This window comes from Pyrgilauda ruficollis, unplaced genomic scaffold, assembly GCF_017590135.1.
Source record: "Pyrgilauda ruficollis isolate IOZ18807 unplaced genomic scaffold, ASM1759013v1 scaffold37, whole genome shotgun sequence".
NCBI classification, from domain to species: Eukaryota; Metazoa; Chordata; class Aves; order Passeriformes; family Passeridae; genus Pyrgilauda; species Pyrgilauda ruficollis.
The window spans coordinates 16,477,326-16,504,095 of NW_024525156.1; the positions used below are offsets into that span (position 1 = coordinate 16,477,326).

At 39.7% G+C, this 26,770-nt stretch overlaps 1 protein-coding gene across 1 annotated transcript; it reads right to left on the minus strand.

Moving 5' to 3' along the window:
* Positions 1-1,051: 1,051 nt before the first annotated feature.
* On the minus strand, positions 1,052-25,914 carry KDSR (3-ketodihydrosphingosine reductase). Its single transcript, XM_041475933.1, has 10 exons — positions 25,682-25,914; positions 18,659-18,748; positions 17,500-17,556; positions 12,523-12,588; positions 12,279-12,374; positions 11,098-11,289; positions 9,314-9,397; positions 6,844-6,927; positions 4,937-5,038; positions 1,052-4,571 (listed from the first exon to the last, which is right to left on the minus strand). Exons 1-10 carry the CDS (start codon positions 25,787-25,789, stop codon positions 4,452-4,454), a joined length of 999 nt encoding a protein of 332 aa, XP_041331867.1. The 5' UTR covers positions 25,790-25,914; the 3' UTR covers positions 1,052-4,451.
* Between the last annotated feature and the right edge of the window lie 856 nt (positions 25,915-26,770).

Genomic DNA, 26,770 nt, shown 5'->3' on the forward strand with positions numbered 1-26,770 from the left:
CAATTTAGAGCAACTTAGGTTGAAAGTAGTAAGAGACACAATGAGAGGCATGGCAAGACAGATGCCTTTTGAAGTCTCCCTCCAGTGACAGAGGAAAGGAAATTACTTCATGAGGTTTTTACTACCAGCTTTTGACAGACAATCACGCACACACCTACTCTACAGCGTGCCTGGTACTGGCTGGGCAGGAAAAAACCCAATTAAATGGAACTACAAGATAATCTTATTTCACTTACAAGGCTAAATTATGAAAAAGATTGAGGAGCAATCTAGTTTGGCCTGCTATGTGTACTGAACTGGAAAAAACAGGAGCTCCAGTTGCAAAATGGCCTTCTTCCATTTCAAAACTTAGAATGTTGGGGAATTAAAAGATTAACATCAGCAACACATTTTAGACAGCATATGCTTTCCTCAATCCATCTTTGATTTTGTCTCTCTGATAATTTAATACAAATGTCTCTTTAAAAGATTTGAGATTTTGTATTTACTTTGAGAATAAGTATCTTGGCACTATTTTCCCCTCACTATTATGCTGGGGGCAAGCTACACACTCAAGCCCTTCCTACCACAGAACTCCAACATAATGCAGTGATTTTCTACACAGCTGCGTGCTCAGCGCTGGTACAGAAAGACATCTGCCCTAACTATTACTTCTATTGTTTTCCACTGGGAAGAATGAGCATCGCTCGGCTCCTCAGGATTCTCAAGCACTTCCAGAGAGCACAAACACTGGTTACATACTGGCCCTACCTCCAGCAACAAAGGCAGGTTTTGTCAATTTAATCTCACTTTCACTGTAGTTTGAGGATACTGGGTCTGCTGACTATGCTCAGTCAAATTTTTCACATCCTTTTTTACCTCTGCCCATAGCTGCTAAAATGGAAGGACATGTTGCCCCCTCTGCTGTCCTAAAAATTAAGAGACTCCTGCAGAGCTAATCTTGAGTTTAAAAAAAGAAAAACCCAAACTAAAAAACCCCACCACAGCAAAGCCCTGCAAACGAATTTATCCATTAGTCTTTATCCTCTCAAAGAAGTTAAAAGTTACAAGCTTTGTTGATTCTCCGTTTATTTTGAGAAATATAAAATATGAAAACTAGTTTACAGTTCTGGCACAAAAAAATGATGTTGCAATAAGCACAAAGTTTCTGTTTACAAATAACGCTATATATCTTTACCATTTAAAAGTGCCTAGAGTTTTTCACAGCAAATAAACTTTATTCACCTATATATTTTTCCTTATTAAAATATTAAATCTATTTAAATTGCACGTGAACACCTTGGTGAAATAAACTAGAAGTAAAATTATAATAAATCTGTCTATTAAGCAAACAGTCATTAGAAACTACATGGAATGGAAAAGACTATCAAAGCCTAAACTGAATCTTAAAGGCTGACCAAGAAAACAAGAGACAAGACAGCAAATGATATGGCACAAGTGATGAAATTATTGACAATTAGACAGTAAGTAGAAAGTAAAGCCTATTTGAAGATCTTCATGAATCTAATACACTGCTAAAACATTTTGATGCAGAAGTTTTGTAACATTTAAACTGGCAAGAGTTTTCAACTGCTAAACATTTTTCCACAAGATTACAAGGCATCTCCTTCACTTTATATTGGACCTTAAAATAACTACATTGGTAGATAGAGAATGTGCATAAGAAAACAAAATTTACACCAAAGGTTGCTGTAGTTGAAAATTTACCTTGTTTTGACAGTAAAACAGTGGAGAAGTTTATCAGCTAAAATTAACATCATTAACTTGCAACAGCAGAAACTAGAACAATGAAAAAGATTATTCTTCTTGCTTTAAAAAACATACCTTGTTCCAACCTCCACAGTTGCTGAGGGGTACAATCTACAGTTTCACTGTCAAGACAACCACTTACACTATGCAAAATCAGGTCTTAAAAACCACAAAACTGTCTGTAGATCAGGGCCATAACTTTCACCTGGTAGTCTTACTTATTCAGATACTTGCATTGAATTCTATCAGTCATGACTAGGAGGTGAGTGGTGATCCAGCATGTCCAGCCTGAAAGCTTTAGAGGCCCAGCTGCCACAGTGCTGTGTGTGCTCTGACCTTCTGGGTCATGTTTCTTAAATGCAAACCCTTTAACATTCCAAGCTGAAGATCCGAAAATTCAAGTATCCAAAGGCTTACTGGTTTTAAGTCCTGACCTTCAAGCTAGTGCTGGTATCAAGTCACTTACATAAGCATTTCTTTCAAACTACAACACAACCAATTCACCCATTTTGGTATCTTTTCCAGGTGGTCAAAAGAGTATTTGATTTGCATCAAAACAAGAATAACATAGATCATAGGGTCTGAAGAAGTGTTCCAAGGCCAGGCTGGATGAAGCAACCTGGTCTAGTAGAAGGTGACCCTGCTCGTGGCAGGGGGGTTGGAACGAGACGATCTTTAAGGCCTCTTCCAACCCAGATCATTCCATGATTCTATGAATAGCATTGTTATGTTGCTTTAAGAAACACAGCAATGTTGACAATGGATGTATGATAAATGCTCCTTTATGTCACTCACATTAAGCAGCACAGGAAATACAAATGCACACTGGATTTCTTTGCACTGAAGCCAAGCTGTTAAAAAATGCAGGAATACACTATATTCTCAAAATTAGTATTATACTATAGGCATGCACAACTTCACATATCTAAACAAAATCAGGAGGCAGGACCTAAAACACAGGCTTTGTGAAGAATTCAACAGCGCCTCAACATTTGCAATCTAATGAATTTTCACCACTTAAAATGAGAGTGCCAATGTGATCCTCTCCAAAAAAAATATGTTTATAACCAGGTATTAAAGCAAGTTTAGTCTATGTGAAGAAAATTTGAAAAGTGATCAGCCTAATTCAGAGAGGGAAAAAATTAGCCTCAATAAATTACATTCTAAGGTTTTCCAGTTAACCACCTGTGAATTTTTATCTCAGTTTAATTGAATACATCTTCTTAAATAGATATAGAGAATCTCTTAACAAAAGCAATCAATTTTGCCTATTTTGGTTGTTAAATATTTCTGTCAAAGAAGTGAAAGTGCCCAGTTTTACACATAATTTTAGATTCAGAGTACTGAATGAAAATGGAAATATGACATTGAAAACACAGCGGTGCTAACAAATACAAAATATGCAGCTTTTGAAAAAAAAAAAAGCAGCTCACAAGGCACTTATACTATAGTGGTCCATTAAATAAACTGTATACATAGTGCACCCTTAAAACATCATTGTTATGCATCAAGCTTTTTCAGTGTTAAACGAGATCTGTTAGAAACAACCACTGGGTTCTGTGTATTCTGAAGCAGTTATTGAGCAGCCTTGTTTCATATAATGTAAATGAAACAAATTAGAAGTGGGTCATATAAGGAGAGTATTTTATGTAATTTCTCATGTGAAAGCTTTTCCGTGCAGTGATAAAATGCAGTGTGGAAGGCCATTCTGACACACACCTCTCCCCCCTCCGGACCCCTCTGCCCTAAAAAGCTACATTCCTGCTACTGGAAGAGCCCGGCATTTTAATTACAATTGATTCTATCATCAACTACTGGTTTGGCTCATCATTTGCAGCTTTGAAATTAATGTGCATAACAGTAGCATTAAGCCACTTTCCTTTCCAGAGCAAAAACTGGCAGATTAGGTATCAGTAAAAATTGTACATTGTTTCAATGGCTTAAAATGCTGAGTTATAACTGACACATTGATACTGGTTTGATTTTTTTTGTTGTTGTTGTTCACAACGTACTTCAAAGGCCAGAAGAGCTACAGACCCGACCACATCTCCTAGCATTTCTCTGTGGGAACGGGTTCTTCATCTCCCTTTAGAAAGTATGCATTTATTAATCATACTTTTTAATTACTCCCACACTGAGAAAGCTTGGATCATACAAACGTATTTGCCATCTTCAGGTTTCCACAGTCGTATGTTGGACAGAATAAGGAAAGCTGTCATTGACAGAAGGATCTGTAGATTGGCCAAAGGAGAAGTTAACGTTCTAAATCCAAAGCAGTCCCAAAACGTTAGCAAAAGGTACCAACTTGTTCAGGGGACTTCAATCTACTTCAGCCCAGTCTGTCATGGTACTTATTTCATCTATAAGCACCAAAGTGAGAAAACTTAAGTATTTGTCCAGAATTACCACACATAATCCATTCTCAAATTCTACTCTGCAGATCACTTACGAGCTCTCCAAATTCTTTCCAACTCAAATCACCAAAAAAAAAAAAGTTATCTAATCCTCAATCACACTTTTGCATAGTTTGGCATTTTCTGGATTTGTACTTTTGTTTTTTTCTTTCATAGCTTTTGAGGGGACTCCTCTGTCACACATGCAAGTACTTCCAGCCTAAATCCTTCAGGAGCAAAACTGAGTCCCACTTAAGCAGCAAGCTGTCCAGGACCGCTTGACATTCTTCTTTCCACTCAAAGTAAAGATTACTCAGTTTTATCTGCACTTTCAGATTTTTCCCTTTGCATCATGCAGCGACGAACTATGCTGTCAAAACTTCCTAGGTAAAATAGGCCAATGATGCGAAAAATGCCCATGCAAACAACCTGGAAACAGAGAGAAACAGCTTTCAATTCATTTTGGATCCCGGATTCCACCACATTATTGAGTCATAAAATTTGTTAAAAACCCCAAGTTCTAGGCAGACATGTTATATAACTTTCAGAAAGCAAACTGACCAAACCAAGCTAACTATGTTACAGTTCAGGACTTGAGTAGCAGCGAATACTTTCAGCTCAGTCACCAACTTGCTGCTTCAGCCTGAAAATACTACTGCAGTTTCCTAAACCCAAGTGCCACAGTATTAACAGCCATCTGATGAAAAGATAATCCATTTTTGCATCATGTTCTACATTCTGAGACTGTTTTGAACTACCAGAAATTATGACAACGGGTACTTCCCAAATCCTACCTGCTGAAGACCTTCAGTAATAGAAGTGACTGGTGACATTCCACTTGTCAATATTGACAGCATGTAGCCATCTGATCCAACTGAGCTGTTGAAGTTCCCTTGCTGGATGGAAGGATTAAGAAAACAAAAAGTAATTTCCCCAGTTGTAGCAAATCATGATGTGCCTTATTTCAACAGCTACTCTTGATGGACACAGATAACTGATATCGCTAACAACAAATATTTTATTGTAAAAAAATATTGCCACAATTAAGAAGCAAAATACTCCAAAATATTTTGGGCTATACAGCAACATTATAAAAGGTATTCATTTAAAAATGGAAAAAGAAGCCAACTTCTCTTTAGAGAGAGTGTGCTAAATTACTGCAGATTTTTACAAGACATAAAGGCTGCAAATTTCTTCTTGTGGCATGCTTACTTCTAAAGAAAATACACGACAGTCTTCACAGCTATAAGCATATTTCAGAAACTGAATGACACCCTAACTCTATCAGATCACCAACCACTACTGCAATTGTATGACAAATACAGCTTGCCTTTTGTTAAAATTAGCTTGCTTATCACATGAGATTTGCAAGGGGGTGTATTTCAAATGCTAGGTAGCAGGTTCTCTTTCACCTACACCAAGGATTTTTAACTGCAAGACACAGCTTGTTAAGCAATTCAGAGGAGAGAAAAGGCGGGGGGAAGATACCAGGAAGAAACCCCAAACAACCAAACAACTTTAATTACTTAACAGTAAAATTGCAGTTCTACAGCTCTTACTCCCAGGCTTCTCTCATTTGTTTTCATTTGACTTTATGCCAGACAGACTTTCTGAAACATTGTGGGACTAAATCTATGGAATGTGGAAGTGAAAGGAAAAGGTGGAGTTCCTGATTCAGGGTTAGGGGTAAAGCTATGCAAAGTAGTAGAGGTTATTAGATCTGATTATTTTCCAACATACACCTGAGAGTACACAAACACCTTCTTGTTTCTATTTCAGTCTCTCTGCTCATGGCCAGAGTGCATAAAGACCACATCTGAACTAATATATGATCCAAAGTGTAGAAAGTATGGTATAAATATACCAGATGCTTAGGATGAGAGAGGAGATTAATTTTCCTTAATCTCCACAGAAGAATACTCTGTGGAGGTAGTACTTGCTTTTAAAACAAAATCAGACATAATTTTATGTTTATTGCTGCATTTGTAAACAGCACTTTACAACACTGTAAAAACTTCACAACTGAACACCTGCTGTAGGTGTAAACCATGTTGAATATCAAGAGTATTTGGAACTGCAAAGTAATTGCAGATTTTAGGATTCAGTGGGTGTGCTTTACAATCATGAAATTTCATGTTTGTTTCTGTTCTGAGGTGCTTTATTTAGCATGCAAGCCTAGCACAAAACATTGAAAAAAAATCCTCAGAAAGGCAATACACTAAGAACAGCATTTTATGTATTTTAATCACTCACAAATCACATACTTCAGATATTAAAAGCCAAAAAAGGTCAACTGCCTTCCTTTATTGTAAAATTATTTTTATATGAACTCATCTTCAAGAAAAATTAAGAGAGTACAACAAGCTTTTGAGGTTAGACAAATGGTAATTGATACATACAAAGTCAGTAGTTTAGTGCTTTTAAGTCAGTCATAATCCATCCCTGAGACATTGCATCATACTGATGCATCATTTTAATCTGTCTATGTACAGCTTCAGATACCTTTTATTTCTGAGAGACTGTATAAAATTGTTTGTGGGCAGAGTGGCAAAAAAAGAATAAAGAAAACAGCTCTTTTCAAACTAACCTAAGAGAACTGTTTTGTGTTAATTGCTTTTGCATTTAGCTTAGCCATTATCTTATAGTCTCAGTCCCAGACTCTTCAACACAGAACATGCTCAAAAAACCACAATTTACTTACTATGGCATCTTTCACTATAACTCTGGCAACTTGCTCTGCTTGGCAAACAGATGAGGTTTCAGAAATCAGCTTCGTCTCTAAGGGCTTTAATAGAAAAACACCAGTTTAAGTTTGACTAAGCACACACAGGAGAGAAAAACAGGAAGGTCAAATTTTGGGTATGGGTCTTTTGACATGGATGATACTGCTGCTAGCAAGTGTCACCTAAAACACCCATTTAAACAAAGGTATAAGCATGTTCACAAATAATAGTCCAATTTTACAAAGGGAAGTTATAACTTTTCCCTGAGTAGTACTTTTTTGTATATAGTTTATTACTTCCATGAAAGTGAGTTTTTTTTCCCCCCAAGTATTTTATTTTCAGTAGAAGCTATCAAAACACTTTAACTCTTTTTCCTCAATACTTATATTTGTTCTTTAATGTTTTTTGCCAGAAATGAAGTATAAGATAGACCTGAAATATTTTAAGATCCTATAAAACAGCCTGGGTGGTTTTGTTTTGTTGGTTTGTTTTTTTGGTTTTTTTTTGGTTTTGTTTTTTTTTTAATTTTTTTTTAAATTTTTTTTTCCCCAGGCCTACTCTAATACTGGGATTAGTTTAATTCTGGGATTATTATTTTTTTAAAAAGCATTTCTAGGGTAAAGTTGAACAACTACAGGTCTCTCATCATCAATTCAAAGTACTACAGTAATTAAATTTCATAGAAAAGGGCCTATTTCCCTATATTTGTAGAATTATGAGTTCTGATTTCATCAACCAACTCACTGAATTTTATTCTTTTTAATATGTGTATTTTAAGGGTGGCCAAGAGCGCATCAGTGCCTTCGCCAGCAAAAATCACATACAAAAACCTTTTACATTCATTCCCACAGTGATATGGCTTATGTCCATTTCATAGCCCCTTATTTACTTTTGAGCTTACTGGCCAATATCAAATGAATCTGAATGAGATATAGGGATATCAACAGTAATTCAAAAACTCTAAATCTGGGAAAAAACCAGCAGCTGTTCAGGAGTGACAGCTAAAGTTAATGATATGTTGGGAATAAGGCAGGCAGAAATCAGCCATTAAATGCTTGAGCTGGCTACTCAGCTGGCCAAGGTACAGCTGTCATTTGTGAGGCAGCTACCTAAAAAAAAAAAGCTTACTGAATAAACACAGGAAAGCTGTATCCTAGCTCCTGACATTTTTTTTTTTACTATATTCAATAACTACAGAGAAAAATAAGGAGATGCAAGATGGAGGCATATGTTCTAAGTAGTACTGAATATTAATATTAATTCAGTAGTATTAAATAAATGCAACAATAAATGGGTATCTGAAATGTCAGAGCAATGCAATACTGCAAAGATTTAAGGTACACTATCATGCTAGGAGCAAGTCATCCAAAGAGGTCATGTAGGCTAAAGCAAAGCATAATTCTCTCCTAAAAGACAAAAGATTTTTTGACAAAAAAAGATAAATCTCTCTGAATCTCTTTCGAAGAGAAATCTTAGATGAACAGTACATTCTCCTGGTGCCTGCTGGTGCCCTGAAATAGGCTAAAAATCCTAGAGAATATGCAAGCTGTACAAGTATCTGCAGATGTCTAATTCTGGCACTTTATGCGGATGTGTGGGAGTATACATTTAATACAGAATATCTGTATCAAGAAATGATGAAGTAAGGATTGTGTTATACAATCCCTACTGATTCCTATTCAAAGGGTGAAAGAAAAAATGGAATTCAAACTCAATTTCCAATTGTACGTGATGGTGCATGTTGAAAAGATGATAGTCTTAGATAGCAGATTTTTAGTTCACAGTATGCAAATAAAAAATAATGAGATTTTTTTCTGTTTACCTGATGCTGTAGTCTGAACAGGGTGCCTGAATGTGATTTTTGGAATTATACTTCACGTGTATGGACATGGCAAATGACAAGATGGTCAAAACTTTCACTTTTAAGGTAAACCAAATGAAAAAGGGCTCCTGCTGCTGACACATCCTTCTGAAAAGTGATACTGTCATTTCCACTATGAACACAGTGCCAGAGAGGTCCCTTTCTACTGCAATACTAGAGCACAGCCATTACTGAACTGCGTCAGTACATGCATTCATACAATTTGATCTGGCTGCAGGCTTCACTGAAGGAACTGAGGTTTACTGATCTGTCACATCTATCACAACAGCCACACATTATCGAAGATGCAAAACAGGAATATTGTTTTTGGCTAATTAAGCTTTAGCATCAAAACAAATAGTGATTTCACAGTTTTCCACCCCACAGCAATATTCTGATTGCATGCAGGAATACTCTGCAATGTTTCAGATCTTAAAGGCAAGTATTAAAGCCTCAGAACGAGAAACTACACAAAATTATCTGCAAGCTATATAACTCTGCATAGTTAAGAACTGGTAAAATTGAAGTGTTTAAGAGTACTTAATATGCTTTAAAAATACTGATTTCAAAAACTAAGGATAATTTACCTTTGTTTTACTTTCTTCTGCAAAGCCAGGAGTATCAGTATCTGGAGGATAGGCCACTGTTACGTAGACATTGTAAGGTTTTACCTGTGTTTTACAAAAGCATTAAGTGTTACCTTAATACCGACAGCTTTCACATGTCCCTTATAATTTCATCAATTTATCTTCTAATTAATAAGTTTAGCAAGCAACAATTCAGATTGCTTCTAGGGTTAAGTACTCATCAATTTCAAGACTTGCAGCTTTGTCAACTGAGAAACAAAACAGCAAAGATTTTTAAAAGGTGGTTGTGGTGCTTTTTCTAATAAAATGCCCTAAAAACTTTGCAAATTATTTGATTAATCTTGGTGGCTTTCAAGACACTTGGAAAGAATATTAAAGTAGTTTAGGTCTACAATTTTACCAATTTCAATTTCTAAAAGAAGACTAAACCACTGTCAAATACCAGTACCCAACATTTATACACACAAGGCCAGAAAGGCTTTCACCGAGGAAAAACAACAACAAAAATGTAAAATTCAAATTTGTTATCTGTAAGAGGTATACTCAAGTCTCAAGGCTTTTCAACCCATGGTATAAACTTGCAAGAGGTCAAAGTCTAAGGAGACAAAAAAATAATTGGAAAATGTGAGGGGAAATGGAAGGTCTTACATCAAGGATTGTATTTATTTATGCATGTACATGTCATAGAATTACACTACTTACTGCAATCCTATTCAAACTGCTACAATGCAAATCTGTACCACAGTACAAAAAAAAAACCCCAAACTTTTAATAGAAATATTCAGAGGGCTACGATAAAGCAAAATGTTGTAAAACACTGAGCATTTTTATTTATATTATGAAACACTCTATATTGAAAACACTTCCTGAAATACCACACCACACGCCCATAAACACCCTATTTTTAGTCTTGAATAATTCAGTCTTCATAGAAGTATCTGTCACCAGTCTGAAGAAAGACCCTGCATTCACACTGTTCTATTTGGCAGACCAGGAGTGGTTAGAGGCAGTTTTACCCCACATTCTTATCCTGATCAAGGCATATGACAGGGACTATGCAAGGGTCTGGAACCAAACAAAAGCATTTTATATATAAACCCGTAATTACTCAAATATACATTCTTGACAGGAGAATGGCAAAAGTAATTTTCAAGTCAGTTTTATCTCTCTTACTACAATGTACTTACCCACCTTGTTCCACTGAATAATGAAAACAGTGCTTGTTTAGTTTTGGTCTTAAACACAAGCTTAGATCACTGCAGGATAAAAAGCTCATATATATCAAAATATGGAAGGGTGAGTGACTGCAAACCCAATTTTTGTTTTGGTGGACAATCCCCAAATTCTAGCCTAGGAGTTTTACAGTTTCATATGGCTCACATACCACTTACCATGGACACTCAAACAAACTGGCAATCTCATGCATCCATGTGATATCTTCAATAGCACTTTGCACTTAGAACCTTGAAAAAGGCTTTTAATCAAAAGTCTTAAAAATCTAGTCCTTTTAATTAAAATAAAAGATTAAAAAATGTTTGCACATGTGGTCATACTCAGTTTTTAGGAACAGATTTTTTCTATTTCTTGAAATCAGGTTAGTTTCTGCAACCCATGCAGAGCAATAGCATTGTACTGCTGCCAAATGAGGCAGCAGTAACACACAGATATTTGCAATGCTGCACAATACAAACGCCCCCCAATTTTTTTAATGAAAATGTCCTGTGCTAAACAGGACAATTAAAATTGTTTATAACCAAAATTACTTGAAATCATTGCACACATACCTCCATTTGCAGGGCTTCAGCCAACCCTCGAAGAGCAAATTTCGTGGGAGAATAAGCTGTATATCCAAACAGGCCTAACTGCCCAGCCTGAGACGACACGAAGACAATCCTCCCCATCCTGCGCTCCTTCATGGTAGCGATCACTGCTCGGCTTGGGTAAACACTGCCCAGGTAATTGACTGCCATTAATCTCTGTACAAACAACAGCAGTAGTGGAGTATTTGAGCCTCAGATCCAGAATTCTTCAGCTGTTTGGTCTTATCTATCAAAAAAACCCCTGCTTCAGTCTGCTTTAGCAATCAAGTTCACCAGATCTGTTCTGGCAAAAGAAACAACTGTTTTCTATTCTACAGCTTCATAAACTGTTTTATAGCTAAAAATCTCTCTCCAAGCCAAAAGAAATCCTGTAAGTCTTAATAGCATCCAGGATACTGATAATACTGTGAACCATATGGCCTTGAAGGAGAAAGAATAATATTTCAGGGAAAATCTAACCTGAACAGCCTCCAGGAAGCAATCCATTTATGCATGATGCATGAAAACGTACTGAAAGTTTAAAGAGCTTTCTAAAACAGGAAACAGGAAAAATGCTATGTATTTACAAGTTTCAGAGATTTTATTCTTTGCCAGGATAAAGGGAAGTCTTTACTTTCATTCTCTACAAAACATAAAACACAACTGATAGCCTATACAAGCAATAAAATGGATGATTCAAATTTATTATAAAATTATGCCCATTTAGTATTTTCAGATGATTCAGCAGTGTCTGTAGATGAACGGAGGCCTGAGGGCTGTGGGCAAAAAGTAACCAAAATACAGGTGTTTTGGGGTTGCTTTTTTGTCTTTTCATCAGAGCAGCAGCTTCTCAAGCTGAAACAATTAATCCGTCTCAGAAGTGAACACGGATTTTTCTTTCTTTTTCTGCATTTTCTTAAACAGGTTAAAAAAAAAGATAAGAAAAATCTTCAACAGATAAAAAAGAAACTATGTGAAATCATCAGGGGAGAAGTTAGAGGCAACCTTTGCAAATCTGAAGACATTCTAACAGCTAGCACAAGCCAAGTGTAGCACTGTTCAAGTCTGCAGACACAAATTTTGGAACAGAATGCAACTTAATTGTTAGAATGATTAAATAAGAAATTATCATATGATGAAATATATAAAAAAGTATGCTCACTCACTTCAAAAGAATTCACTTCAATATCTTCAAATTTTCCTGTAACTGATGTCCCTGCACAGTTTACAAGCATGTCAACTGGCCCCAACTTCTCCTGAGCCTGGAAGAGGGGACAGAGGTTAAGATATTCTTTATAAGGAAAAAACCTTCCTGTATCACCATACCAAATAAAATACCATTTCCAACAGAAATACAACACACAGAGATAAGTTTCTCAAGCTATGCAGGTGAACCAGTTATTTTCTCACCTGTTTTAGAACATTCTCCACCTGTTCATAGTCTTTAGACACATCAACAGAAATACAGAGTACAACCTAGAAAAGAAAAGCGAAAGCACATTTTCACAACACACCAAGCCCAGGAATTGTTGACTTAGAGCCTTTCAAAATGAAACAAGCCCAATGTCATATCTTTTCCACAAAAAAAATCTTTTGACAAGATATTATGCCTTCTGGCACATTGAAGAAAGCAGTTTCTGCTACCTCCAAGCTCCTCCCCCTCATACACAGGTTCTAGTATAATAAAGATTGCATTAAGAACAAATAAGCACCTCATGATCTTCAAAGCAGTGACTCATGTGCAAAGTACAATTTCTAATTTACTGTACTAAGATACACTATTGACCGAGTTATTTACATGATGTTTAGTAAAAGCTGTTTTAACTAAGACAATCAAAATTCCCCAGTAATATGTTTAACTTTTATCAGCTAAACACAAGTCAAACCATTTGTATGGCTTAGACTCATCTTTAAAGAAAAAATAGGTTTTTTCCACCTCATAGCAAGGCATTGTTGCAGTGTTACCCTGAAACGGCAGCACCAGCACTGCAAAAAAAACCCAAATCTGTTCCAAAATTTAGAAAGCAAGTGTTAAAACCCCCCTAATTTTAGTACTTGCAATACACACTACCTCCTTATTTCATTATTATTTTTTTTAAGAATAGTAGTAAACCTAGTTGCATTAATATTTAATTTGGACACCTCAAGGACAAAATGAAAGTAGAAATTCTATGAGAAACTGATTCATTGCACAGTGTCATAAATATCTAAAAAAGTGAAGGCATGTGTGCATATTTACATCTTGTCTGAAAATCAGACATTAAGAGGTTTAGTTCGAAAGATATAGAAAAATTAAAATGACCAGGAAAGAAAGAAGCAGAGGGGAGAGGTGGGCAGGCAGGATGAAGGAAAATAGGTTATAGTAATACGGTTTTTTGCAGCTAAAAGTTAGGCCCTGCTTTCCTTGAAAGTTATTGACTACTTTCAGCAAGATGGTCTCAGAATCTAGGTTTTCCAACACCTTCAAATCAACTTCAGGCCAAAGAAAGCACTGCTTCTTTTGGGTTACCACTTCCAAACTGTAAGACACCATGTAAACACATGGCTGCAAACACCATGTACTGACAAATAAGCTACTGTCTCTGCTAAGCCATCAACAGAGCTCTGGGGCAATTCCTCATCTTGAACAGAAAAGCCATCTCCTATAGCAATAATAAGAGGGACTCCTGTATTCTTGTTCCAACTTCTATCCTTTCTGTTACTTTGGTCAATTAATTTAAAAGTTAGAGATAAAATAAAACAAAAGTCATCAGTAGTTGAAAAAAGTGCGCTCATGACCACTTATCATGGAGCATGTGGGCAAACACACACACACAAAAAAAGGCTCACCACAGTGTAACTAACTGCTTTGGCAGCCAGGGATCGTCAGTCCTGCCCCTGGTCAGACTGTAACACTTCTTAGCTGCATAAACAGAATCTGCCTGCCATTCCTGTACAGCAGGTTGGCTATTCCTGCCTCCCAGCACTGTGTGTAGTTGGACAGCAGAGTAAACTTGTGGCACAAGTTATTGGTAGGAATCCCCTTAAGGCATTTATTACATTTTGGAAACATTTATTACATTTTGGAAACATTTATCTTTTTCGTAAGTTTAGGAACAAAACAGCAGCTGAATGCAAACAACATTGAATTATCATCTGGATGTCTTTGCCAAGATCAGAGAGGAGATGAAGTAAATCATAGTTCTCTATAGAAATTGGAGCAAATTTTTTAATTTAACAGATGGCATAGATTAGTTACACTGTGAACAACACACTCGGGAACTACCACAGCTTTTACTGACTATTACCATGTTTTACAATTCACCTCTTTGCTTCTATTATCATACATTCTTTCTCCTACCATATACTAATTACCTTTACTCAAAAAAATGGACTATAGATCCACATCTAGGACACCAGAAGTAGTCTTATGCCCAGTCCTGCTCATTACATTTTGTTCTAAATATTGCGTGATGTTGGATCTTTAAGAAAGCCTTCCCCAATAAAAGATCAACTCTACTTTGAGTAAAGCAACTGAGAATATTCTAGATTAGAAAAAGGATTTTAAAAATACTGGAAAAAAACTCTAAGGGTAAGGATTTTGCTGTGGTGCACACCTACATCCAGAGAGGCTGCACCATCAGCACTCTAAATCGCATGCAAAGGTGAAAGGTTAAAGGTACATAGAGGCCAGACTCTGGTTGTCAATGCAACTTGGTTTCAAGCATGTATCCAAGAGCTGAACAGTGACAGCACATGCCCAAGAAAACAGTAATCTTTCCTGAGGCTCTCTGCCTCTTGACATGGGACCACTCAGTGTCTTCAAGGACACAGACAACTTGGTCTGCAGGAGGCTTGCAGGTGACACCAGGCTTGGTGGTACAACTGACACACACGAAGGACAGGATGCCATCCAGAGGAACCTGGACAAGCTTGAGAAGTGGGCTCTTGGGAATTTCATGTAGTTCAACAAGACCAGGTACAATGCACTGCACCTGGATTGAGGCCATCCCTCCACTCCACCGATGCAGGCTGGGAGATGAACAACTGATTGAGAGCAGCCTTGATGAGAAGGGCTTGGGCATGCTTGGGGGTGCTGGTGGATGAGGCGCTGGACATGATCCAGCCATGGGCACTCCCAGCCCAGAAAGCCAAACATGTCCTGGACTGCATCCAAAGCAGTGTGGGCAGCAGGGAAGGGAAGGGATTCTGTCCCTCGGCTCTGCTCTGCTGAGAGCCCACCTGGAACCCTGCATCCAGCTCTGGGGTCCCAACACAAGAAGGACATGGACCTGCTGGAGTGAGTCCAAAGGAGGCCACAGAAATTACCAGAGGGCTGGAACAATCCTCTTATGAAGACAGGCTGAGAGAGGGGTTGTGCAGCATGGAAAAGGCTTCAGGCAAACCTTACAGCTGCCTTTCAGTATCTAAAGGGGGCCTACAAGAAAGCTGAAGAGGGGCATGTAATGATAGGACAAGGGGAAATGGCTTTAAACTGAAAGACAGTAAGTTTAGATTAGACGCTAAGTAGAAATTCTTTACTGCAAGGCACTGGCACAGGTTGCCTAGAGAAGCTGTGGATGCCTCATCCCTGGAAGTGTTTAAGACCACGTTGGATGGGGCTCTGAGCAACTTGGTCTAATGGAAAGTGTCCCTGCCAAGAGCAGGGGAATTGGACCTAGACAATCTTTAGGGTGCCTTCCAGCCCAAACCATTCCATGATTCTGTATCTACTAAAGGTTACAGTCAGTGTATGTTACCTACACCAGGCACCACCTTTCTCTACAGCCTTTCAGTAATCCTTTTGTACAGCTTCTCTGTTCATCTACTGTCACTTTACAGCTTTTGATCCGTTGTTCCAGTGCCAGCTCTGCCCCAGACTCCCTGCCTTCTCCAGTTCTGTCCTTTCCATTCAGATCAGTCAGGCTTCCCTGAGACCACGTCCACAACCAGGAGCCAGCCTGCCCGCCACCTCCACTGCCAACTGCTTAACCTGGCTGCAAGCCTGAAACTGCTTCTGCAAAAGAAGTCCTGGTCAGTCCACACTGGAGCCTGCTCAGCCTTGAAGGTGCTTTTGGACATTTTCACTGAATCTCCTAGGTACATGCACCAAATAATAGTCTTTTTAGAAGTCAGCATCTATCAAGCTAGGAGAGATTTTAACAAGAACATCCTGACACAGTGTTTGACAAGGGATTAACTATAATGCTAAGCTTGGGAAACTGCTAGAGCAGCTAAAAGAAAATGGTTATCAGGATTTTTTTAATGGGCAAAATACAGCTTCTCCTCACCTCAAATGGCTTAGATTTTCAAACAAAGTTGATCTGAGTAATGCAGCATGCACAGGAAAAAACACAAAAACAGCTCAAGCCATTTGATAAAAGTATAAGGAAACAAAGACAGAATCTTATCTTATAAATGGAGGTATTAAAAAATTTTGTATCAGCTACTATACTAACATTCTTGCCGGCAAATATTCAGCTTTTTTTCATTGCTCTTTTCAACAGAACATCTAGTTTATCAATTCAAATCTCTAAAGTTCTTTAGAACTTTAAAGTAAGTTCTCAAGTGTAAGTAAATTATCAAATCAGCTGGGACTGAGGGCCCCCTAAAAATTATGAACAAATAAATTACTTTTATCTGTGATCATGAAAGGAACTTAGTTACTACGTTACTTTTATGATCAACAAAGTCCTGGAACACAAGAAATCAGAGATGTTAATAGTTTCAGTACTATTTCCCCTCTCCCCTTCATTATTAGTAGTAAGAAAAAATTATTTTACTATTTCACCTCAAGGTTGCATGTTTTGAACACAGCAAGCTTAGCTATTCCAAGCTAGTACTTCTGCAAGCTCTAAACCATTGCCCTCATGCACGAGTGCATTAGCTATTCAGCAAAGCAGCTTCTATGTTTAGAAGTTTCTGAACTTCACAACTTCAACTTGTGTAACCAGTACAGGAATTAGTCAGGAAAAGGAACAAAAGTATGATATAGTGAAATAAACCTGGGAACAAGCGACTAAACTTCTTTCCCAAGATAGATGCTGTATTTATGAATTGCAAAAAACACGGTATTTGAGGGAAAAAAAATTGGTTCTTCCAGTTCATTTGCAAGAATAAAATGCTTATCAAGTGACAGTAAATTGCAGCTATCCAAAAAAGCATTCTACACCTACAGATGAAGACCTCTTTTTCTAAGAAAAGCAGGCTAATGCACTAGCTAGGCAACATCAAATATAGCAAGAGCTCAAAACATCTCATGTAAACAGACTGGTATTCCTGAACCCAAACACTGAGTCCTCACTCATTTTGTCAAACAGCTTTGTTTTAAACACAGGACCAGTGAACTGAGCTGTAGTCACTGTGTTAAACAAAACACACGACAGCCCCCCTTGGCAGTGACCTTACCTGCTTGTCATTAACAGAGTACTTTTCTATTTCCTTCTTCGTCTGCAACAGCTTGTTCTGAAATGGACACAAGGACAACTGAAACATAGTTCTGAGAGCAGAATTAGTCCTCAGTGCTTCAATGAGGCTTAAACCCTAAAGCCCCCCCGAAGTTATCCTCAACTAGTTACAGCAGTTTACTGTCATTTTGAAGACTTACAAAGATATGAAAACATGAAATTTATCAAGAACTCGCTTCTCTGTTTTTCACTTGGTGTTCTAAAGCCAGTAATGACTTCCATAGATTTAATGTTTTTGTTTCATGCAACAGAGAGCACCTAAAACGGTAGGTATTCATTCTTCTCCATTATTTTGGCTCTATTTTATATTTATATGAAATTACATAAACCTTCCTGCAGAATAATCAGTGGCATGAAATCATCAAATCCCAAAAATCGGGTAAATTCAAAGTGTGAAAGTCCTTTCAAGAAAAATTCTTTTAATTCTGACTACATTCAAGGTTATGTAAAGTAAGTTCTCAAGTGTAAGTAAACTATCAAATCAGCCGGGACTGAGGGCCCCCCAAAAATTAAATGCTTTTATTTCCAGAATAATTAGGTTTTTTGCAACAAATAAAACAACAGCCTATTATGAAAACAGAGTAATTCCAATTAAATTCTGAATACCTCTTAGTTAAAAAACAGCAATAAAAAAAACAACAAAGCAATGCTTTTTCTTCCAAAGCTGTCCTGATGAAGAGTTTTTCACTAGTAAAAAATATTACATAATGCTGATTGGACATCAGTACAGTTTGTGAATTTTAGAGATGATTAAACTCCCACATGTCACTTACTGTAGGGAAATTCCACAGTTTTAACCAATATAGGGGTTTTCCTGATTTTGTGCTCTGGCACAAATCTAGACAATGATGTAACAAATGCCAATAACAAAAGCAACAGCACTGGTGAAGTTTTAAAGCAAGCTAATCACAAATTCCATGTTGGGCTATGCTTCTTAAAAAGGCAGCCACCTCTGCTATTCAAATGCATTAATTTGAAATGCTTAGGGTCCCCTTAAAATATACAGTGAAGTAGTATGAATAATGATCAATTCCAAAATTATTCCCCACCTATACAGATTTTGTGAACAGTTTAGCCGGTAAAGTTACACATACACTTACCTCATCCCTTGCAATCAGTGTTATGAAAGCACCTTGCTTATAGCATTCAATAGCAATACATTTTCCAATTCCACTGGAGCCTCCAGTTACCTAAAAGTCGTTTGAAAATATCAGTGTTAGTCCACTATCCTCATCCTTTCTCACATATGCATGAGTCAAATCACATGAAAATTCTAAAAACATACCGAGGTTAAAATGTCACCCAAGGAGATACAAGTACAGGAGATGCACTAAAGTTAGCTCACTTAAGGAGTATGAATGAAACATAAGGTCTGAACAGATCAATGAGCCTGTGTTTCTGCCTTAAAACCAGTTTTACCTCAGCGGTAATTTTTGGTCATTTCCGTTGTCAGGCACACTTAGACCACTCCCACATGTTCCATAGGCTGCTCCTAAAAGCGCGTTGTTAGAAGTTTGAAATCACTATGAATGCTGTGATAGTGCCATTATATACTGTCCCTTCATACCTGGCCACAGTAGAAATTATGTGTAAAATCAGCTACTGCAGATTGTTTTCTGAAGATGTCATGGTGTAAACATAAAACACCTTCTTTCTTATTAAAGGAAAAATCCTATTAATTCAACATTTGCCCTTTTTACTGTATTTTTCAGTCCGCCAGTCAGAACCTTGAACTGCCCCCATTCCATCCTGCTATTTCAGTTTATTGAGGATGTCAGCACCTAAATTTCCATAACCTCTTCTTCTTCCTCCAAGCTGTAACACCTGGATAGTCTTATATGCAAACAGAAAGTTAATATTTCATTAATATTAGACAAATACAGGTCGATGGCTACAGTCCTGCATCATATGCTGCAGGAATGTACCCTGAAAAATCATACCAATATACAAGTGAAGGTCACCTTACCACCTCTCTCACTACCCTCAATAAACCTACTTATGAACTGCCTGTGGATCAAGATGTAGATGGCAATCCTGACCTCTCTTTTTGACCAAAATAAAAATGTCTGCCCTGACATCTTTAGGTGACTTGGATCAGTCTCATCCTGCATGTGCCGTTGGTTCTAGGACACTGGTATCCTCCTTATATACTGCAGTTATTTGAATTTTCCTTAAACAGCATATTAAAACTCATATTGAGAAAATATTGGAACAAAATACCTAGAAGCAGTTATCTTAAAGAAAAACACATTGATGAAACGAGTTCAGAAGAACTGGAAGAAGATGAAATTCAGATTTCTTCGGAAATCATCACCTTTCGCTTTTTATCAAAACCTTTACAAAGACTCCAGTGAAAGGTTACCTCCTGCATTTTAAGAAAATGGAGGCATTGAGCTAATTAGTGTACCAACAAAGATCCCAGTCTCTAACTACACATCCTATCAAAAGCCTTGTGTTGTCTCCTCATTAGGTAACGCCTCAGTTTTGTTTTCAGAGATGCATTATCCTCAAAATTCTTTCCACTCCCGGAGGCAGTAAAGTCAGAAGAGTCAGAAGTACATTCCCATGAGTCACTAAACTCTTCTTTCATTTGAGTATTTTACCACTAGCCTTCAAAAACAGCTTAGTGCAAATAAAATAATCCCAGCAAAGATTTTCGACACGATCCACAGTTTCTGACTGGTTCATCTTGAGCCGTAAATGGGCCAAGAATAGGCATAGCACTCACAAAGACTAATTTCAGCACTTTAGGCTTCCTCTGTTATTAGAGAGAACTCCTTCAGATTAACTTCTAACTGACTCTGCAAGATCAGCTTCACACTACCCAAGCCTTTGAGAATAACTCCAAGATGTGTGTCCCGTTTGGAAATGCAAGACCCTGTCTGTAGTATTACGAACCAACAGCGACAGTTCTCAGAGTAAATAAGCCCATAAGAGTGCGAGTGGCAATTATTGATCTGTGACTTCAGCAGAATCACAGAATTAATTTAATGATTCATTAGGGAAAGAAGCAACAAATACACAGAAATTCTTAAAATAGATTGCAATATTTCAATACATATCTGAAAAGGTTAAAATAGTTTGATACATTCAGGCAGACCTCAGATCCACAGTATGTGAGAGATGCTTCCACAGATCAGCAGCAGGTACACCAGCACTAATCAATGGGCAGGGAAGACTGTTCCAACTCCAATTTTTGGTGAGAGAGCTGATTACTACCAGCACAAACTGACAACTATCAGGAATGGGTCAGCTACAGCAGTGCTTGAGGAATTCTCTGCAGGTGAAGGTACTGGCACCAAGCCTCCACCTTGTCAAACAGCACTAAGGTTCACTTCAGAAAGACAATGTCTGAAGTCATGCAAGGAACAGAAAAAGGAAGTTTTTATTTACAGTCACACCCAAGAACACTGGATAGAGCTCATGTCAGATTGGTTGATGATAAAGTACAATATCAATTAGCGGGAAACTTTAGCATTTAGGTGGGAGGCTGCTACAAGCACGTGGGAGTTTGTTACTAATACATCTTTAAGAAACATTCACCATGAGTGCTAATGTAATAGCAAAAAAAAAAAATCCCCAACACCAGTGAAAAGTTTGCTTTGTGCTATGATGAAGTTAACCTAAGCAAATCTATGAGGTCTGTTAGGTATGTAAGTTCCTAACATGCTCAGAACTAACAGAAGAGCACACACCTACTCTGTTAAAGACAACATCATTACAATTACTTACCCTTGTGGCTAATGGTTCTACACTGCTCCTGCATTTCACTAATTCTGGACATTTGAATTGCCACCGATCCCATTTTTAAATTTTACTGTAACCCAGCCTGAGAGGAGTTACAAAAATAAAAATATGGCCACTGCAACTCAAACCATAGATTAGTATTTTGACAAGAAAGCACAATTAAACCTTAGCATTAATTCAGATGTTCAGAATGCAGCACTATGCTTAAAAAGAACAGGTACCAAACTATGTATGCCAAAGAGTACCTGGCTCCAACTTGTTGAGCTATGATCCTTGACAACAGAGTTCAATTTTTAAGAGTCACAGGATTTACTTCCCCCTTATAAGTGAAAACAGTGGCATGAGGTACAGAGAATTGATCTACTAGATCTTCAAATTTGAGATACTGGAAATTCACTTCATTTGATGAGACAGTCCAAATCCCAATTAACTGAACTGTTATCAGGAATGATCAAGACTTGATATGGCATCTCCAATAGAACTCACTAACTTTCACTGAGAACCGCACGCAAGCAGGCTTCATGCTTTTAGACAGTGCTCTGAAAGAAGCTTCTACTGAAACAGCACGTGCCTTTAACCGGCTCTAAGTGGTTAGCACCCCTGACTAGACTCAAAATGACCTCTTGTCGAACCACTCAGATGTGTCCAAACCACAGATCTTATCACTCCCAACACAGGAACCACGGTGTGAGACACCAGGATGGGCCTTCCTTACAGCTGACCACAGTCACCAGGCTGGATTCTGCACAGAAGGGGGGAAATTACTGGACTAGAGATGACCCAAGTGCAGGAGGCTTCAGCACAATCATCCTGAACTACAGCCACATGAAAAGGGGACCTTGTCAAACTGAATGGGAGACAGTGCCAAGCAGGTAATGTCTTTCCATTTCCTGCCATCGCTATTCAGAACTTGGATAACTGCATTCATAACACTGAGACCCGAGGGGTCTTGGTTTTAGAAAGATTAAGCCTGAAACAAGGGGAGAAGATTAGCATTAATATTTCAAGCGAGGAGTTTTTAAACACCACTCAAGAACTTTTGTAGAGAAACTTAAGGAAGAACATGTATAGAGAGCGGGTGTAACATCCCTGGCAAAGGGCAATTAAATGTGGTCCGAGTGAGCTCAATGCAAATGCAGCAGCGGTGACTGCCCTAACCTATTTTCATACTCCTGACTACTGTTACAGACAGCTACCAAAATACTAGCTTATTCTCACAGAATCTGTGACATGTACTAGTTTGTAGCCTGAGACCAAACAAGAGAGATAAAGCCAATGGCAAAATAATAAATGTATTAAGCTGCCTTCTGAATCACAAAGCACAAAGAAGTTCAGCACATGAAGCCGCATCTCTACAGCACAAAAATAACTTTTACACCCTTTCTTTGAGAATGCTTTCCTTGTCATGCAAGAAGTAAAAAAGTATTAAGCATCTAAGAAGCATTTTGTTGAAAACAAGCTAAACCTAATGCCTGAGCCAATTTAAGAGCAGAAAAAGCCTTTACCATTTAATGGTGCTAGCTGGGGTAAAGAAAATACATAGCAGATATGGACGGCGGGGGGAGAGGGGGTGAGGAACCCACGAGATTAGACGATGAGTAATTTGGAGTTCTCTAGACTCTCACTCTGAATAGCACTCCTTTTCTAAGAAAAAGGGACTCTTATAATTCTATGATTTCTCCAGAAACCATGTCTCGCCTAACACAGCAAGGGCTTCCATCACGCAAATGCACAAATGACTGTGGGAGAGGACAAGAAAAAAAACCCTCAAGTTTTCTGTTTCAAATTCCTATCCCAAATGGCAGCCAGAGTAAGTTATTCAGCCATAACTCAGACATCTCCTAATCATAATTGCTAGGAGTAAAGAGAAATAATTTTTCTGAAGGATTAAAAGTGAAAAGAATGCTGACTTAAGTTGAAAATTCGATAACTGGTATGTAATAGCCTCTGAAATGCCCAATGACCTTCCTTCAGAAATGTAACAGATTTCATTATATTTTCAACAGACCTGTAGAAAGAAATGTTTCTAGGGAAGTCTGACTTTTTCTGCTTCAGTAAAGCAATTTATTCAGGTATATTTTGAAAAATTATAGCGTGCAATGGCAATCACTCAACCTGTTGAAAGGGCTCAACCAGCTATATACACAATTTGCAGGTCATTCTTTTATTTATTTCAACAGTGGGTTTAACTGAGGCCTGATACTTAAACAGATTTTGACCTTTTTCCGTGAGAAGACTTCAAAGAAGCACAATGTTACTGTCCTTAAATACTTTCATGAAGTCTCTCAGTCATTTCAGTAGCAGAACATGTTCACTCCTGCCATACGATTAAAGAATTCACTTTACACACACAACATGGGAAGTGTTCTTGAATAGCATTTCTGATTTACATTACCGTCACCCAATACTCTTCCTTATGCATGATATTAGGGAATCTGAAATCCACAAGTGTCCAGCATTATTAACAGCATCTACACATCTAAAAACCAGTGACCTTCAAGCCAACTGTCCCATATTTCATTAGTTTACAGAAACACCTGAGGAGCATAACTGAAGTCAAAATAAGCAGTTCCACAAGTGGTGACATCAATAAAACTGTTGCCTGCAGATTTGCATTTGCATCATCAAGATGGATACATCTTACAGCCTTTCTGTAAGATTTTTCACTATCAGTGTATTCATATATAATCATAAAGTTAGTTTTCCAGTTGAACTAATTTTAGAGGACTTGCAGGAATACTGTTTTTCAGACTTCTACTAGAACCAAATGGAGCTTAAACTGCTAATTAGCAGCAATGGTTACAGGGAGGCTTCTCCAACAAGAACACTCTAGTAGTTTTCAATGTGAGTTTGTTTAAATGAACCCTTCTGATTGGAAGAGCCAGCACAGTAGCTTTTTAAAGAGTTTAATCACTGTACAGAAAGAACAAAACTCCATGTAATCACTGCATATATAAATAAATAAAACAAACCAACCAAAATCCATTTCACTTTTTATGTCTGCTATTCTATTTCTTCACAAGTCACAGCAAGTGTGTAAGTCTCCTTCACCTTTGCCTTAATAATCATTACTCCTGCAGGGAAAGAGCCATAACCCAAGAACCTTAATGCAACCTTGAACACACCTCACACAGAATATGATGCTGCAAAGCCAGTTACAGCACCCAAGTTAACACCTACTGCATAAAGCAACTGGGGAGCACTGTCGCAACTTAATCATCCTGGGGACAGCTCCATCCTCCAAAGAGGTACTCCAAAAGATAAAAATGAAAAAATCAAACCAAAACTACTCACTCACGGTAATTTTAAACAAACCGTAAACTGCAGCTTTTCTGCGCAAAACATACCCTGGAGATTTGGAGATAAACTAAGAAAGCTGATTCTAGGACGCTGAATCTTTTGAACCACTTAACTCATTTGCTGTCATGTGCCCAAATTCACTATTTTGTGATGCCTCTGAAAGCAACTGGGTAGTATTCCCCTTTTTTCCGTCCCCCTCTTCCCAAGCCACATATTCATAGAACTTCCAGTGATGTACTACTCATGGACTCTTTCAACAGTACACTCTTCCAAAGACTTCCTCCTACCATCTTGTCAAAATGTTGCTCAAAGACATCCATATCTCTGTGCTTAAAGATGAAAGGGCGCCCAAGTGTCATCTGACCACTTCCTTTGTATTGGTTTTTCCATTTCCTCGTACCTGACTTGGTTTTTTAGACCAAGGAGATAATAGATTTAGCCTTTGGCTTATGCGTGTGTAAACACACCACGTCATTACCATGGATGATGCTAAAAGAAAACTCGAGGTAACCGGTGGCTTTGGAGAATACAAAAGGAATGTCTCAAAAAGCCAGTGCTGAGATTGGAAGATGGTGACTCAGACCATCGCCTTAAGCCAGCCGGGACACGCAGCGGTTGTCAGAGCCATCGGGACAGGTCATTTCCTTATCACCCGGGACCTGTGGCTCCCGGTGTTTTGGTAGCTCGGGGTGCCGCCGCCAGCTTTCCACCATTCCTCTCGGACCCGCGGGCACCCCCAAGCCTGGCGCTGCCCGGCCGCCAGCCCCGCTCCGGGTGCCCCAAACCTCCCTTCCCGCCGAGAGCCTTCCCCGCTCCTGCCGCGGGATTCCCGCAGCCGTACCCCCGGCTGCCAGCGGGGCATTGCCCCCAGCCTGCGCCCCCGCCTCGCAGAAAGCGGCTTCGTTCCCTGCTTCCCTCCCTTTCCCGGCGCAGGGCGGGCGGCTCGGGAGCCATCCCGCCGCCTCCCCCGGCGCCGAGGCCGAGCGGCAGCGCCCGCCCGCTGCCTCCTCCCGCGGCGGAGCGGGACGGCGAGCGGGACCCCGCGCCGTGCCCTTCCCGAGGGGCGCCGCACTCACCACGACGTGCGCGCCGGGCAGCTTCAGAGACTTGGGGCTGATAAGCGGCGACACCATGTAGAGGAGGAGGACGAAGGCCACGATGAAGGCGGCGGCCAGGAGCAGCATGGCTTGGGCTGCGCCGGCGGAGGAGGGGCAGCGGGCAGGCGGGGGGCCGAGCTCCTCGGGCGGGTGCTGCGGCGCGGGGGTCGCGGGGCCGCCCGTCCGCTGCCCGTGCCGCGGCGGGACCGGCGGGGACGCGGGTTGGCGGCGCGGCGGGGCCGGGCCCGCGGATTGGAGCCCGCGGCGCTCCCGGGGTCAGGGACGGAGGCAAAGGGCGGCGGGAAGCGGGAGCCGCTCCCGGCGCGGAGGGCGCCCCCTACGGGACAGCGGCGGTGCTGCGCGGCCGCCCCCCGAGTCCCTGCCCGTGGCGGCCTCTCCGGGGGGCACCGAGGAGCGGCCCCGGTCGGGGGAGCCCGGCCTTGGCGGCGGTACCGGCGGCAGGGCAGCGTGAGGGCGGGCCCGGCCCGGCCCGTGGGCTCGCCGCTGCCGCCCGCCCCGAGATGGGCTCGCCGCGGAGGCGTGGGCTCGGAGCTCGCCCTGAATGCCCCGTCCGTGGGGAGGGAACTGCCGGCCTCGGGAGGGAAAGGGGAAAAGCCCCTGACTTTGCTTAATCGTAAAATCGTAGAATGGGTTGGGTTCCAAGGGACCTAAAAGATCGCCTCGATGCAGCCTCCTGCCGTGGGCAGGAACGCCTTCCACTGGACCAGGTTACTCAAAGCCCCGTCCAGCCTGAATGCTGCCAGTCATGGGTCATCCACAGCTTCTCTGGGCAGCCTGTTCCAGTGCCTCATCACCCCCACAGTAACGCAGTTCTCTATATCCAACCTAAATTTCCCCTCTTTCAGTTTGTACCCTTTCCCCTTTGTCCTACCCCTACAGCTCTTGAGAAAGAATCCCTCTCTGTCTTCCCTGTGGGTTCCCTTCAGACACTGGGAGGTTGCTCCGAGGTCTTTACACAGACTTCTCTATCTATAGAGTATGAAGCACCTGTTTGTACACCAACTTGTTAATACATTGCCTGAGGTTACCAACTGACATGACGAAAAT

Coding starts and splice junctions, on each gene's coding strand:
- KDSR (XM_041475933.1), bottom strand. CDS start 25,789: ATGCTGCTCCTGGCCGCCGCCTTCATCGTGGCCTTCGTCCTCCTCCTC. Junction 18,749..25,681: donor TGCCCGGCGCGCACGTCGTG/GTGAGTGCGGCG, acceptor AACGACTTTTAG/GTAACTGGAGGCTCCAGTGG. Junction 12,589..17,499: donor ACTCTGTTAATGACAAGCAG/GTAAGGTCACTG, acceptor TTTCTTTTCTAG/GTTGTACTCTGTATTTCTGT.